The sequence below is a fragment of the Hyaloscypha bicolor genome, assembly GCF_002865645.1.
Source record: "Hyaloscypha bicolor E unplaced genomic scaffold K444scaffold_92, whole genome shotgun sequence".
In the NCBI taxonomy this organism is placed as follows: Eukaryota; Fungi; Ascomycota; class Leotiomycetes; order Helotiales; family Hyaloscyphaceae; genus Hyaloscypha; species Hyaloscypha bicolor.
The window spans coordinates 772711-789500 of NW_020194594.1; the positions used below are offsets into that span (position 1 = coordinate 772711).

The window sequence follows — 16790 nt, forward strand, 5'->3', positions numbered from 1 at the left end:
TCTTTATTATTAAAAAAAACACTATTCTATTTCTTTTTTAGAAATATCTTTATTTAATATTTTTTTTACTTCTTCTTTTATTAAATCCGGAATTATTTTTAATAATATTCTAATTAGAGTCTTTTTTGCTTTAGTTTCTTTAAAAATATTATTAATTTCCTGAACTTCTAAACTCAAAATAAAAAAATCTATAAGAAATTCTAGTATTTTTCTATTTCTTCTAATATTACTACTAGTTATAATACTAGACTTTATTTTTATTTTTTATTTTTAGTTTCCTATTTTATATTACTTAATTCTTTAATTCTAGAAGCTTAATATTCTTAAATTATTATTTTCTTCTATTTCCTAGTATTTTTTAAAAATAGAATAATTATAATAATATAAGTATTCTAGTTATTTTTAGGATTAGTAAACCTTTTATTCTATGAATTATTACTTTCATATATAATATTTATCTTTATTTTTACTAAAAATAATTAACTAAATAGAATTTTTAAAGCTTTTTTAACTAGAAGAAATATATCTTTATATTTTATTTTATTTATAACTTTAGTTCTAAGCTTTACTATTTTTATAAATTCAAATTTAGCTCTAGTAATAGTAAATATTTAATAATCTATAATATTATATACTATTTTATTAATACTTCTAGAAATCTTTTTAGAGAAAATATTAACTTTAGCTCTAGTATTAATTATTTCTTTATATTTAATACTTTTTTAAGGGTTTTAAAATATAAATCAGAGATATAGAGATTATATAATATATTTATAAGCTAGTAATATCCGAATATTAATACTATTGCCTTTAAATTAAATAATCCTATTAGTATTAGATATCTAAACTAGTATTTCTAATTCTTTAAATATTTTATTTATTATATAAGCTATAGCTACTAGTTTTATAAATCTTCTAATATATCTAACTATATTTAATATAATAGTATTTTCTATTTATAAAATAATAAAATAAAAAGTATTATCTTTAATTTATTAATTTTAAAATATAATAACTAGATCTAGTATTTTTAAGATATTAATAAATGTTTTTATTTCTTTTTAAATCTTTAGAAATAAAATAATTATTTTCTTTAGTAATCTTATTAGAATATTATTAATTTTAGAAGTCCTATATTTATTATAATTAAGAATATATTAGATTCCTAATTTATTTTATTTATTTCCAGAAATATTAATATTTATTACTTTTTAAAATAGTATTTTTCTAGCCTTTTATATAAAATAGCTTTTCTTCTATTCTAGCTTGTTTTTAGAAAACCTTTTAGCTATTTTTATTTCTTTTCCCTTTTTCCTTAATAAGAAACCTATTATAATATTAATAGAAATACTATTTATAGCTAAATTTTAATACTATCTATTAATTCCAGAATCTAAAATATTAGTAATTCTAATATAATTTTCTCTAAGATAAAATAGCTATTTAGATTCCCTAAATATAACTTACTTGCTTTTATATATAGATTCCGATTAGCTAGTTCCCTTTTTTCTTTCTTGCCTAGTAAACTAGATATCTTCTATTAATTTCTAGATATTTTTGAATTAAATATTTAAGTTATAGTCAAATTCTTTTCTTTAGACTTAAGAAATAATTTAGTTAAACTACTAGTATTTACTAGTAAGAAAAAAGGAAATGCTTTCTTATTTAGACTTAAATAGCCCTTTATATTATTTCCTATTAAATTAGTAAATATATTTATAATCTATAAGCTTTTCTATTAATAAGTAATAAAACTAAGAAATATAAATATATTCTAGATTAATATTATTATTCTTATTTTTATTATAGTACTTATAATAAATTTATTTTTTTAGTTCTAGATTTATATTATTAGCTATATTAATTTAAGTAATATTCTCTAATTATATTTAAAACTAACTTTTTCTAGAATATAATTATTTAAACTCTTTACTTAATCTAGCTTAATTATTATAGTTACTATAGTATTTCCTATAACTTCTATTATAACTTCTAGTATATTTTTCCTAAAAACCTGAATTATATTTGCTAGGCTATTAATATTATTATACCTATTATAGTTAACTAGGTTATATAAGCAGGCTATAAATATTTTCCCGAATTATAATAATAGTTATATTAAGTTATTTTTATAGGTTTTCTTAAGTTATAATAGTAATAAATAGTTTTTCTAGACTTTTTACTAGCTAGTTAATATTATTTCTCTTAGGTTTATTACTTTTAATAAGTTTTATATAATTAGCTATAGACTGAATTCTTTTTTTATTTATATCTATAGTAGCTTTAGAAAATATAATAGGAGAAACTAGTAAAGAATAATTATTTTCTGGCCTGAGAACTATATTATAAACTATTATATTTAAGTATTCTTATTTAAATCTAAATATATCTAAGTTATTAATAATATTAAAATAGTATTTCTTTTCTTTATACTAATAAAATATTATTATTTTCTTATATATCTTACTATATTTATAAGTAGAAATATTTATAGACTCAAAGTTTATATTTTTAAGAATATAATCTTTTATTAGAATAAATAATTCTTTTATAAATTCTTGATATAAGTAATTTTATTTACCTCTTTTCTCTTTAGTAATTTCTTTAATATTTTATTAAATATATTAATATAAGATTTAGATAAGATTTCTCTATTTTAGACTTATATAATAATTTAATTAAGAAAGTTATAGCTAATTTTAAGTATTTCCTAATTATATTCTCGGAAGTTCTTTAATAAGGCCTTAAAGAATTTGGTTTCCTAGTAATTTCCTGAATTATTTATATAGTATTCTAGTATAGCCTTAATCTAATTCTTATAAATAAAAGAGATATAATAGATAATTCTCTTTTTTTTAGTATTATTAGAAATATAATAGTTTTTATATATATTTATATAAAAATATTATTTCCCTAAAACTATAGTATTTTAGAAGCTTTTATAAGTAGTAGATTTAAATCCAGTACTAGTATATACTTGTTTTTAGCTATATTAATCTTAATAATTTCCTCTATAGTAAATTATAAAGTTTCTATATCTGAGACTTTTACTAATAAGGTTTCTAAAAGACTAACGTCTTATTTAAATATATCTTTTGATTTAGAAACCGGAATTTGGAAGAAACTAATTAATAATAATAAATATAGTCTAGATTTGAATTTTAATATTAATAATAATAAGGTAATAGCTTTTCTAGTTTTATTTCTATTATTTATACTTTCTTCTTTATTCTATTAATTTAATACCTATAGTATTTTCTCTTAATTTCGCTAAACTAGATATATCTAATAATAAAAATAATAAATATAATTTTACTAATTTTTCTGACTTTTCTGAATTCTCTTTTTTTTCTTTACTTAGTATTCTTTTCTTTCTCTAGAAACTTCTCTAAATTATCTATATAATTTTTTATTTCTAATTTCTTTTTAATTCTTATTTCTAATTCTAGTTTATTATTTTACTTAAATTTAAAAATATTTCCTCTTTTAAATATCTTTTCTAGACTTAGAAATAAGCTTTTTTACTAAAACTAATACTATTTTTATTCTAGTCTTTACTATATCTAAAAATAATATATAAATTAATAATATAACTTTATTTTCGAATACTAAAGTCTATTTCTAATTAAAGTCTAATTTATATTATCTCAGTATAATATTTCTTATTTTATTTCCTCTATTTCTTTTCTTTCTATAATTAGCTTCTATTTCTATTATTTCTATATATTATACTAGTGACTATATCTTATAACTAATCCGTATTCAAGTTATTAGATATATTGGAAATTAATATAAAATACTAAAATTAATACTTATATATCCTTAATATTTTAGCCTTAGGCTCAAGGTATTATAATAGCTTTTTTCTTTCCTAACTTACTAAGCTAATAATCCGCCTTATAAATATTTCTTAGAACTTTATAAAAGTATTACCTTAACTATAAAGTTTCGATCTTCCCTATATTACTTATTATAAAATATATAAGAAGAAAACTATAATAAAACAAAAACCTATATAAAGTATACTAGAGTATAAAACGTAACTTAATAATAAAATAACAAATTAAAAGTATAAATAGTAAAGTATAAATAGTATATAGTATATAAAAGCTCAATTAATTAAATACTTATAAGGGATTATTCTTTAGGATTATAGAAAAACCAGCTTTCTTATATGATTTCCGCAAGTCACATGCAAAAGGCCGCGGCCTTTGCCATGTGACCAAAACCTCAAAACCGCCAAAACAATATGATTTTTGGAAAGTACGGCCTGCCGTATTATAATACTTAGGCATTTTTCTAATTAATTGGCTAATTCCTTTATAACATATAATAAAAGACGATTGCCTTTTATATAATAATATGGCTTCCTTTTTTATTATTGGAATTTAAATACCTGACATATATTACTTAAACTATATCGATATTAAACGGAAACTCTAACTTTTATCTATTAGGTTAATTAGATTAAACGGAATATATTGCGATATATAATAAATGCTTACTAATTACTATCTCATGCCAGAGCGATAGGATCCGAATTATTTGGCTATGGTAAAGGCTTATTTACTAATAGCAGGGTTTAATATATATGACGCTGCCTGCAACCGCGTGCGTGCGTCCTTTATACACGCTTTGGACCATGTAATATTATCTTGCATGTGCATTATTACTAGGAATAATATCGTCCGAATTAAGTCGTATTTCGAGGAGCCTTGGGCATTACATGAAATAATTAGTCAGTAGCATGCGCTCTTCTGTTCCTTAAATTTGACGGAGCGCGCAAGAGTCTCTCGCAAAGAATAATAAATGAAACATTATTATTAACCCTTCTCCTGATTGCACTACAAAGGGGACTGTAGTGTATTTAACGTTGAGATGGAACGAGATCAGGGCCGCTCGCTAAAATTAACAATTTTACCCTGATCTCGTAGGGGTCGGTCCCGGGTTGTTTACTGCCTTACTGGGGCCGTACAGGTAGAGGTAAGGAGTATATAAAGCCGGCGTGTACGCGTGCGGGAACTCTTGTTTTTCTAAGAGCCTTTATTTAATGTTTGTCGATTTAAAGCAGGTAGCTGTGTGAAGATTGAGGGTCCATAAAAATGAGAGAAATTGCCCAACAGAAGATTATGGCCGCGGATAGGGCATGCACATGGCGTACCAGAACTTGGGGGGTGTAAGCAGGGTGCCAAGATTCGAGTGCAGCTCTTGACTACTCGGCTCGGCCCTGCTTCCGCTACGTCCGACTGGAGGTTACCGGCGTCGGCGTCAGGTGACAATACGGTACGGCTCTGGGACACAGCCACCGGTGCGCTCCAGCAGACGCTGGAGTGGCATAATGGCAGGGTCTACTCGGTGGCCTTCTCGCCCGACTCGATGCTGCTGGCGTCGGCGTCACGTAAGACGGTGCAGCTATGGGGTGTGGCCACCGGCACGCTGTAGTAGAACATCACAGTTGACAGCTACCTCTCGACTCTATCGTTTGATATTACGTGAAGCAGGAATGATGACTGGGGTATTATACAACATCTTTTTAATTTTTAATGAGAAATATTAAACATTTTGATGAAGCTTGACGCCATTGAAAATCATGTGATCTAAAGCCCTCTGATTGGTGCCTATAAAACATATGGCCTGTCAACCAAGCCCCCTTAGCTGGTTCCAGCTTTTTGTCCACTTTTGGCCTGCACTTGGTTAGATTTTGACTCGATTCTGCCACTTCTTTGGAGTCTACTTTGTGCTTCAATCCAGGCGCTGGCTCCAATTCCTACTGTTGCTCTAATCCTTTTCTGGCTGCCACGCGAGAACCTACATCGTCGCACGGGTCCACTCCAGAATCCGGCCTTCACCTCTTTCTTGGCACTCTCCACAAACGGCATTTCGTATTGACCACACACGGCTTTTGGCCTCATCCAGAAACCACAAACAAGCATTCAATCTCGTCCAGAAACAGTGTGTCAAATAATTTAATTAATTATAATTATTGGCCGGTAATCAAATTAAATTAAGTCAGAATCGTAGTAATCAAATTATAATTAATTATTTGCTTAATTTAATTAAATATAATTAATTACTGGGTCACGTGTTATTACACGTGACTACAAATATAATATAAGCGTTATGGCGCAAAAGTAAAGCATATTTTACCCTAATTTAGATATCGCCTTACTATTATAGGGTTAATAGCTAGTATCCCGCCTTTACTCGCTTTATTTATCTTTGTAAATAAGTACTATCCCTTCGTCCGCTGAGACATTGCCACATTAGCGGCCGCATATGAATATCCCTAATTCGGCCAAAACATAATCCAAATTAGGGATATTCATGTGCGGCCGCTAATGTGGCAATGTCTCAGTGGACGAAGGGATAGTAGGGGTTTTGACTTCTCTAGTCACGTGGGTGCGGTCATGTGATATACAGAGCAAATAATTCACATATATATTACCTTGCTCTCCTTCTCTCTTCTTTGGAAATCAATTAACCTTTATTCTCTTTATACTTTAGTCATATATTATTTAAAGAAAAAGAAGAGAATTTATTACTTATATGACTTTTATATGGGTTTCACGTGATAATTAGAAATAATTAATTATATTTAATTATAATTTTTCTAATAATTAATTATTTTTTTGACACACTGTCCAGAAATAACATCCAAGCTTTCCACAAATGGCATTCAATCGAAACAGCATCCAACCTCTCCACAAACGGCAGTCGGTCTACTTTGTGTAATTCAAAATAAGTAGCATCGGTTGGATCGCGAGGACATCGAGCTCCGCCATCTGCTGCAACAGAGATACGATCAGATGGCATGTTGGTAGAAGCTTTATCGGAGATATGCAAGCTTTCAATGTCTATTCGCGCACTACTCAACTAAAATGACTGGCTCTAATTCAGCACAGGCTCCAAATATTTATATATATTGGCATAGCTTCCGCATCCTTGCCCCAGTAACAGAATCTGATCCAGTGCCGTCACCCTTTGTATATAAGCGACTGTATGTGTGTGATTTCGCGCTTGCTAGCGGGTTGGTGGTGACGAGTTGAAGTTAAAGTTGAAATCGAGCGGCCAAGTCAGAGCATGGATCCGATGGGTGCGGGATAATGAAAAAAACTGGTTAACGGGCTCCTAAAAATAGCACCAAACACTGTCGTTTTCGGTAGTTGACCATTATAACAGGTGAGAAGGGTTAAGAACTCGAACATCGTGATTCATTATTCGTGCTAAAAAGTATCATTAATCCTCAAACTGCTACAACAAACCGTCAACGAACGTTGCCCTGAACTCCAAGCCCGATCAACATTTCAGTTCGTCTATTGCTCTTGGGGGTCGTGGCCCAAAAGCCGCAAACCTAACCACATAGCACATCAAATAAATTGCTACCACAAACGTTGCCATAACTCCAAAAAACACTGCGATCTATACCCATCCCGCCATAGCGCCTTGTCAGCTCATATATCCACACGCATACTTATATAGAGTAGATAAAATAAATCAAAGTAGAACAAAGCACCAAGAAAGCTAAGAGACGGAATTCCATACCTTCTTATCATCTCCCCCCCTTACCGCTGCCTGAAAAATCCATATATTCAACCCGATTACAAATAGTGAAATCGCGGCTGTTAACAGTATAGCCGCGATATTCCAAAAACATACTGCTAACATGTGTGGCACGAATCGCTCCTGGGCATCGGGCCAATCGTTTGGCATATGTGACAAGGGGTGGCAAAGTGAATGCCGGAGACGTGCGACAGCATCTGGATCGTAGGAAATTGCCGTAAGCATCATTGTCTCTTGTACAGCAGTAAAGAGAGAAGCAAGATCAAAAAACAGAGCCGAGAGCCACAGAGCGCGGACAGGCCAAGAGAGAATAGCAGACCCTGCTAGGATTGAGGCGATGACAGAGGCGACGAGGGCAGCCTATATAGGCGTCAGTATAGGCTATATACAATATCTCATTTAGCTCTAGCAGGAAAAATAGAGAGAGGGGTATAAGTTGAAAAACAATAGAGAGTTTAGTCGATGAAACTAGAGACGCACAACGATGGCAACAGAAGATAATTTGTCTAGTTCTCCTTTCTTCCACTCTGTTAAAGCCTTCTTCCACTTGTCCTTGCCCACTACTTCTCTTGTAGAAACCTCGCCCCCGCCCTTACCACTCTCCTCGTCCTTTCGCGGTGTTGCAACATTGTCCTCTGTGTCTGGTGAATGAAGTAACGCATACATGCGACGCCTCATCTGGCGATAGGGTATGAAAACCTCTATCGGGTTCATCATTATTCTCAGGGCCATTATCTATTATATTAGAGAATGGGTTAGTTTAATATTTGGTAAAATATATCAGTTTGGCTTTGAGAAACATAGACATAATAATTAAGAAGACATAATTAGTAGTAGAAATACAAAATAAGGAGAATTATAATATAAAATGCTCATACTTGGGAACTCATCTTGCATCTAGCAAATTCCAGTGTTCAGAGTCCTGATCGTATAACAAGGTAATCCTAACAGGAAGGTCGCAAATATTTATCAGAAATAAGTGGTTGAAAGCTTCCTAGACTTATGTCTGAGTTGAGATTCAAGTGGTGCCTGTGCTGGCATTTATATGTCCCCGTCTATTTTCTACGAAATGGAGGGGTCATTTATCTTCGTACACCTAGTGGTTACATCCAATAAACCGACGGCTTCTCTCCTATTCGTTGTGATGATAATTCAATAGGCTTGGACTCAGCCATTCTATATGGCCTGATCTCTCGCTCTGCGGGACAACGAAGATCCTTGGACAGACGGACCTCCTACATTGCGGTGACTGCCGTGCCCCCTCAATTAACCTCTTGTGGACGCCTTGGGAAAAGTGGCGTCGCTATGAAGCGTTGTGGCTGGCGTGGCAATAGGTCCATCGACGATCCTCCCAAATGCACTTTAAATTGAAAGCTTTGTTAAATTTACTTAGTCTCTCGCAATCTGTAATAGATTTGCAAAAAGCTTCTCATTGGCTTAGCTCTTTTAATCACTTGCACGACTCTTACTATACCATCATAGAAAGCTTATTGACGTAACAGGGCGCCCCACCGTGTTGAGATCATGCATTAGTAAACATAAATTTTAACAGCGCATCACCCCCACCTTCTTCATGATTCATCTTCAGCTCGGCTTTTTATGGGCAGCCACATTTTAACAGCGCATCGCCCCCACCTTCATAATTTATCCGCAGGTTGCCTCTATACCCGATATAGGTGGAACAGCAGACACAGGAGCCGGAGCTATCCGTTCAGCTGCTGCCAGGTGCGCCTTGGCCTGTGCACCTCTAAGCGAACTTGATCAACAAATCATATTGTCGAATTCCTTATTTTAAATCCTCTGATTCGCTATAATTTTGCGGTACATTTCATCATGGAAAAGCGCACCTGGCAGCAGCTGAACGGATACTGGACCAACTTGAGCCGACGCCCATAGAGCCTTCTCACAACAAGGCATCAAGTGGAACGTGGAAAGAGTCTTTTGGAGCTATTATTCACTCTGCATCAGGGTGGAAGCTGGATGACTCCAAACGTGGGCCCATCATTAACTCCGGAAGGCGTCTGATTACGTATGCGTAACTCGTGACACAAGTTGTACTTTGGTACTTCGTATGTTTCTTGGATTTAGATTTCTATCTTATGCTAAGTTAAGAATCACGTGTAGACACCAAGGTTACCCCTGTTGTGGCTGCTGCAGTGCTGCGAGGAATTCAGCTGATTCCAAAATGATTCCCATTTCCTAGATCTGTCGATGAAGTGCATCGGCCCTTGAAAATCTGTTAATTCCTCTTGGATAGGATAAGTGAGAAATTTCTTTTTTGATTGGCGTGAGGTTTGGAACTATTACGTGGCTGCTGCGAGGAATTCAGCTGATTCCGAAATAGTTCCCATTTCCTTGATCTGTCGATGAAGTGCATCGGCCCTTGAAAATCTACGGACTCCTCTTGGGCGAGATAAGTAAGAAATTTTGTTTCTTGATAAGCGTGTGTTTTGGAATTATTGTGTGGCTGCCAAGAACAGACAGCAGCTGAAAAACAATTGGATAGCACAGAAGCCACGTCACCATCACCTTAAAGCCCCTTTGCTCAGTGGTGATGATGCTGACATGATGCTCTTTGATTTGATGGAAGGGATCGTTCAACCGTTGATTTTCGAAGAGTTTTCAGCGCGTGTCATGGGCAGGCGGGGGAGGATCGAGGTGGGGCAAGGAGGGGTCCGGTCCGCTAGAAAGAGTCTGCGGGTCTTGAACCATCTGATATTGATGATGAAGTGGCCTTTGTTGCATAGCTTTCGCAAGATCATGGTTCAGCAGCATGTGTCAGCCCTGTGGAGCGGGGTATTGGACGTCAACAAACTGCTTGACTGAGTTCTTGCTTCCCCGCTAGGGAGCTATGATCGTAAGGGTTAATGAGGTTATTCTTGTGCTGATTAGCCTGGCCGTCAGTGCGTGGAGTACGGAAAGCCGTAACCTTAAGGATTACTACGGAAAGCGATAAGGATCAGAAGACCAAGTGATTTTTGAATCCGGTTTTCGACTTTTGATATCCGACTTGTGGCACATATGCACCCTATTAAAAATCGCCTATATATTATGCCCTCTTTTTCTATACCTCTATTTATTATTATTACTTAAAATATTACTCTCTCTTTAATTCTTATTTATATATATACAAGAGAGGGGTAAGAGGCAAGGAGTAAATAGGAATAGAGATAGGGATATAGGAGGGAGAAGAAGATAGAGGGCAAGTAAAAAGTAAAAAGTAAAAAGTGAAAAATAAAAAGCAAAAAGCAAAAAGCAAAAAGCAAAAAGCAAAAAGCAAAAAGCAAAAAGCAGAAATTAAAAAGCAAGCTTTAAGATATATAACTTGCAAGAAAAAGAAAGCCCGATAATTATAAGCTATTTATTATTAAATTTTAGGGCTATAATTACTAAATTATAGGCTATAAATATTTAAAATAATAATAAAGATATTATTATATGGCAACTGCGTACTAGTAGTCACGTGCAGGCCCACGTGACTACACTCCTTTATTTAAGCTTTGGCCACTCGTACCACACCTCTCTTTCCTCTATATCTATCTATATATTATTATTATAATATAATATATATATTATAAATTAAAAATTAAAAATTAAAAACTAAATTTGAAAATTATTTATTTAAATAAATTTAGCTTATATTATATTTTTTTCTTTATATTTTCATTATTATTTTAAATAATTTCTTTTTTTAATTTTTCTTATTTTTTTTTATAAATATAAAAATGAAAATAAGAAAATAAAAAAAACTTATTAAAAATTTATATTATAAAATATTAAATTTTCAATATTTATAATTTATAATTTAGTAATTATAGTTCTAAAATTTAATAATAAATAATTTATAATTATAAGATAATTTTTTTATAAATTACATATCTTAAAACTTGCTTTTTAATTTTTGCTTTTTACTTTTTACTTTTTGTAACGGCTGGTATTACATGGTTAGTTTTAGCCAAAGGGGTTGGTTTCAGCTAAGGTTCCAAGCTATGGTTCAAACCAAGCTCGCTTCCAAAGCTCGGCGTTTCAGTGGTCTTGGCTATACCTATTTATCCACTGCCACACCTCACTCCTCCTCTTTAGCTTTAAATTCTCAAGACATAGGAAATCTTTAATCTTTAAGCCTCGCTCTATTACTCTGTTCCTGCCGTTACACTTTTTACTTTTTATTTGCCCTTTATTTTTTCTTTTCTTTTTTACTCTTATTTCTATCTCCATTTATTTTTTATCTTTTACTTTTCTTTTATATATATATATAAATAATAATTAAAGAAAAAGTAATATTTTAAATAATAATAATAAATAAAGATATAGAAAAAAGAAATATAATATATAAGTAATTTTTAATAAAATGAGTATATATTATGAGTCGGATATTAAAAGTCGAAAACCGAATTCGAAAATCGCTTGATCTTCTAATTCTTATTACTTTCCGTATATATATGTCTTATTCTTAACCTCTCTTATATATAACTCTTTTTGTAAAGTATTCTATCCGAAATCAGTCTCTTGCTTGCTATTATTAATTACTATTCGATTAGCAAACTTGGGTAATAGTACTCTCAGAACTATTGAAAGCACTACTTCAAAGGTTATTCCCGAATTCTCACAATGTCGCAAGACTTTGATACTAGTATTACCTGGGAGCCTTATAAGGCTGAGATTCTGTCCCGTTATGTGGACCAAAACCATATCCTAGAGGAGACCATGGCTCATACGAAGAGCAACCACGGGTTGAACGCCAGGTAAGTGTGTTAGTGCTTAGAGACAGAGCTTTCGTTCCGCTAATATAATTGGTGTACAGCATTCGCCAATTTAAGAGGCGATTCAGTGGATACAAGAATCTGAAAGCACACAAATGAATTGCGGTAGTGGAGGAGGTTCGAAACCGTGCCATGCGTAGAATCGACAGTGAAGTTTGTTTCCACGGGAGGGCTATTGACAGAGAGAGAGTCAAAAGAGAAGTCCGACGACGCGGAAATGATGCCCAGACAGACGCTTCTAGGAGAGGTACGACACGGTCAAGTGCAAACAACCTATTGATATTGAACGGCATTAGCTGATTAATATGCCTCAGTGGTGATTGGTCGCAGCACTAGGGACAGGATCTTTATTCGGACTCCAATACGCTGCTCTCCTTCACCTTTGGCTTTCCCCAGCGGAAACGTTCGATTGAGTAAGAGTTTAGACTTTTATCTTGTATCTATCAAGCCTCTGCTAACCTGCATCATTAAGTAGCACTTCTACGAGTTATGATAGCCTCTTCAATCTCGATTTTGAAGGGGATATTACCCCGGGTATGGACGGCGAATTTGGCTAGCCCTTCTGCTCACGAAGCGTCATCTCTGGTAGGATATACTCGCAACGGTGAGGGAATAGGCCGCAATATGATTGAGGAGATGGCCTTTCATGTCTCAGCCAACATGGCAATTTCGCCATCTACAACGTTTCTCGACTTGAACGGATTCGATTTTGAGGGGAACTATGATTGGGTGACAACTATTGACCTGCTCTGGTTCGAATTTCAACAAAAACTTGAACTTTAAGGTTGGTAGTCATGAAGCTACCCCAAATGTGCCTAGCACTTCTAACACAAATTCATAGAGCAGGGTTCAAGAATAAGCAACCCTAGGGTTTTCAGTCCTCGGCTCGGGGAGTTTTCCAGCTCTTCGAAGTCCAATTCTCCAAGTGAACGTGGAGCTGTTATAGCCCTAGCCGTTCCCGAGAGGCACCGCCTCCTGGGCACACTTCTGGGCTACAATACAAACGACTCAGTATTGGACTTAGTCCCTGGTTTTACTTCCTTTATTTCGAAACAACTGCCGGAATGGTTCACGGGCGAACTGGAAATGAGAGTTCAATAGTTCTTCGATCCGTTAGACAAGAATCCGCTCCAACGTCTCTTCGAGTTGGTGGCCTACTTTGTATCCAACAAGAAGCCGAGTAAAGACAGAATCAAGGACTTTCTCGAGTGGGTCATTGATCAAAATCATATACCTCAACTTCAAACTTTCCCCAGTATCGATTCCGCGACCACAAGCACTTTCTCCCGGCGAATTCTCGAAGCTACCCTCTCAATGAAAAAGACGGACTTGCTCCGATCTCTGCTTCTGTCCAGAGTAGATTTCCGGCCTGTTATCCAAGAAGCAATCCAGATTACAGACATCGGCTTCGTGGATCTCTTGCTTTCACGAGTCGATCCACAATGCTTATCGAGAGACTCTGGCGGACAGCTCCTGGTTCGTGTCAGTGAAACAGATAGCATTCGAGCTGCCAGCGTACTAGTAGAACATGGTGCTAATATCGATTTCAATCCTGATGGCCAGGCAACACCGCTCTATAGGGCGGTGGATCGGAATTAGCGGGAAATAGTGAGATTCCTCCTCGAGCAGTGTGTCAAAAAATAATCAAAGCTAATTAATTATAATTAAGTATGATTTAATTAGCTTGATTTTGACTTGATTTGATTTGAGTAAGGGGGTCTAATTAAATCAAATCTAATTATTTGACACACTGCACTTAAGTATAATAATGGCACACTTTAAGTTTCTCGAGTGAGAGAGCACTTACTCAAGCTGCCATATTAACTCCTATATAATCGACTCATTAATTATCGATATTACCTCCCAATAGCTAGCTTTTGCCGTCTCAACAAGCAAGTCTCAACCAGTGTGTCAAATGATTAGGTTTGATTTGATTAGACCCCCCTACTCAAATCAAATCAAGTCAAAATCAAGCTAATCAAATCATACTTAATTATAATCAAAGATAATCAAAGATAATTAATTAGATTTATCACGTGATTGCGCACATGACTCTGGAGCTTCGGAAGCCGAGATAAGGCCAAAATAAGGTCTGGGCTAGCCGTATTCGGTATTGCTAAAGGCGCTCTTTACTAAACCAGGCCTAGCGCTAATTAGTAAGCGAAGCCAAAGGCGCTAGAACCTCCTTGATTTCCGGTGTTACAGTAGTAGTAAAGAGCTTGAATTGAGCTAAAGGCTATCTGCCAGGCTAAGGAAGCACTGGCCACATGCTAAGTCACGTGCAATAGCACCACGTGACTAGTACCACATAACAAAAACTGGTTTGTTATTTTAGATTTAGACTAATTTTATACTCATATATATGCTTTATAGATTTTATTTATATTTTATTAATATAGCTATTAGTTATTTAATAATCTTTAGAAATTCCTAAGAAAGTATATTTTTGTATTATCACGTGATGATTATAATTAATTATAATTAATTATAATAAAAATCAAGCTAATCAAATCATACTTAATTATAATTAATTCTAATTAATTCTAATTAATTAGCCTTGATTATTTTTTGACACACTGGTCTCAACTAGCCTACACGTTATTAAGTCCATTCGACTTTACTAAAATATATTATGGCTCGCAATTTCCGTATTCCGATTACTGCATTGGCTTTACCAAATTAAATTTTTAGTTTAAGGAATCTTTTTACTATAAGTTAGGAAGCACGTGATTATAATACTAGAGTCGTAATATGCTAGCTTATACTTATAGCAAAAATATGACTTAAGATTTTTAAAGAGCTTAGGTAACCAATTACAAGTTTGTTAATACCCTGCCCTAATTAACACCCGGAAGGGGGGGAGTCGTTTTACATTTTCCCGATTAAAGGGTGAAATTAGGTTTAAAGAATCGATACTTTATCGATAGTATTAATAGCTTACGATTCTGGCATTAATACGTATCAGTACCTGAAATTAGGTATTTCTGCCAAGCCTGGTCTGTCCCCTGTTGGCGTCTGTCCACTCTGACCAGCAGCTTAAAGTATATCAAATAGAGAGAGGGAAATTGAATATAACCAAATAACGGTTCTTATTTATGTATGTATTACGTGGCATTCACATGAGATACCCGGTGATAACCACAACATAGGGTCCATGCACGCGCTACGCCCGTATAAAAGAGAGAAGGAGCACACAAGATAGCCAGCCACAGAATATTCTTGAACCAATGAAAGATCTACCCACACTTCTGAGCATAATCCCTTTACACACAGTGAATTGAAACCTTCCCTGCCAGACCCTTAGGCAGGCTAAATCCAAACCCGCTTGAAGGTCGGAAGCTTGCGAATCTAAACATGTTGGTCGATAGGTCCTAATGCAGGCTTTAGGCTACGGTCACTTGACAAAACCAGAGTCCCAATCGCTCGCGCGCCTTCTCGTTCTTAGCGCCAGCCCGAAGGCTACCAACCTGGAATGATGTTTACATATCCGCCCCTCCTGCTTTTGTGCTTGATCCTCTACATACCGCAGCAATGTTCTGTGCATCTGTACATCGGCCTCATGGTGGGTTTAGTGTACTCAGTGCCGCCACCAGGTTTTAAAACCGGAATATGGGACGCGGCGCCCCACTCATAATTTAACCTAGCAATTTCCTCTTTATTCTTCAGCCACTTCTCCTTGCAGCATGGGTACAAGCAGTCGTAGCATGTGAGAGCGGGATCCAGCGCAGACCACCCACTATAAGATTGCTCCTCGAAAGTACAGCAACGGCAGAAACAGCAGCCGCAATCCTCTTCTTGTGCACATAGTAGTAGACATGGGCAATATATGAGATTGCAAACCCGATTGAGCCAATCAGTACGCATTACTGAGATCGGGGATTCAGGTCTTGCTTCCGTTGACGTGATGTCCACTACCCACGTTAACATTGAGTTAAACGGTCGGCCCCTGCCATCTATACTTTGAGGGGCGGCTATGGCTGGACTGCAGCAAGGTTGTAACTGAACTGAAATTTGTAGTCTTAGGTTTGGTATAATGAATTCGCGAAGCCCCATTGTGCTTGCAACTGGCACAAGAGCTCGTCCGTGGGGCCAATCGTACCAGACATCTCGAGCTTCGAAGAAAGAGGGTTCTTCTTCACTATTGCGATCTGAGGGAATGTCGCTCGTGATGGCTTCATTATTGTCCTGAGCTTGGAAACCAGGCTGCCGACGCGTGAGCGCCTCCTCATAAGGTGTCTGATGTCTGTCTGAGTGGGTATAATTTTCGAGCCAGAGCTCTGGATTAAAGTGATTGTCAAATCGGAATGTGATCCGGCTGATCTTTGACCATTTGAAAAGTTCTGAGTTATTCGTCGGCTTCAAGGAAACAAATCCTGTATCACCCTGGTCTTGGTTAATCTGTTGGATATAATCAGGTTCAGGAGCTGTGCTGGTGGAGATAATAGTGATTTCACTTTCGTCGTAGCC

The 16790-nt window shown here is 34.8% G+C and overlaps 1 protein-coding gene across 1 annotated transcript; it reads right to left on the reverse strand.

The window, feature by feature from the left end:
- Nucleotides 1–7198: 7198 nt before the first annotated feature.
- On the reverse strand, nt 7199–8554 carry K444DRAFT_664553 (uncharacterized protein). Its single transcript, XM_024886976.1, has 4 exons — nt 8439–8554; nt 8041–8295; nt 7543–7920; nt 7199–7419 (listed from the first exon to the last, which is right to left on the reverse strand). Exons 1-4 carry the CDS (start codon nt 8448–8450, stop codon nt 7297–7299), a joined length of 768 nt encoding a protein of 255 aa, XP_024735406.1. The 5' UTR covers nt 8451–8554; the 3' UTR covers nt 7199–7296.
- Between the last annotated feature and the right edge of the window lie 8236 nt (nt 8555–16790).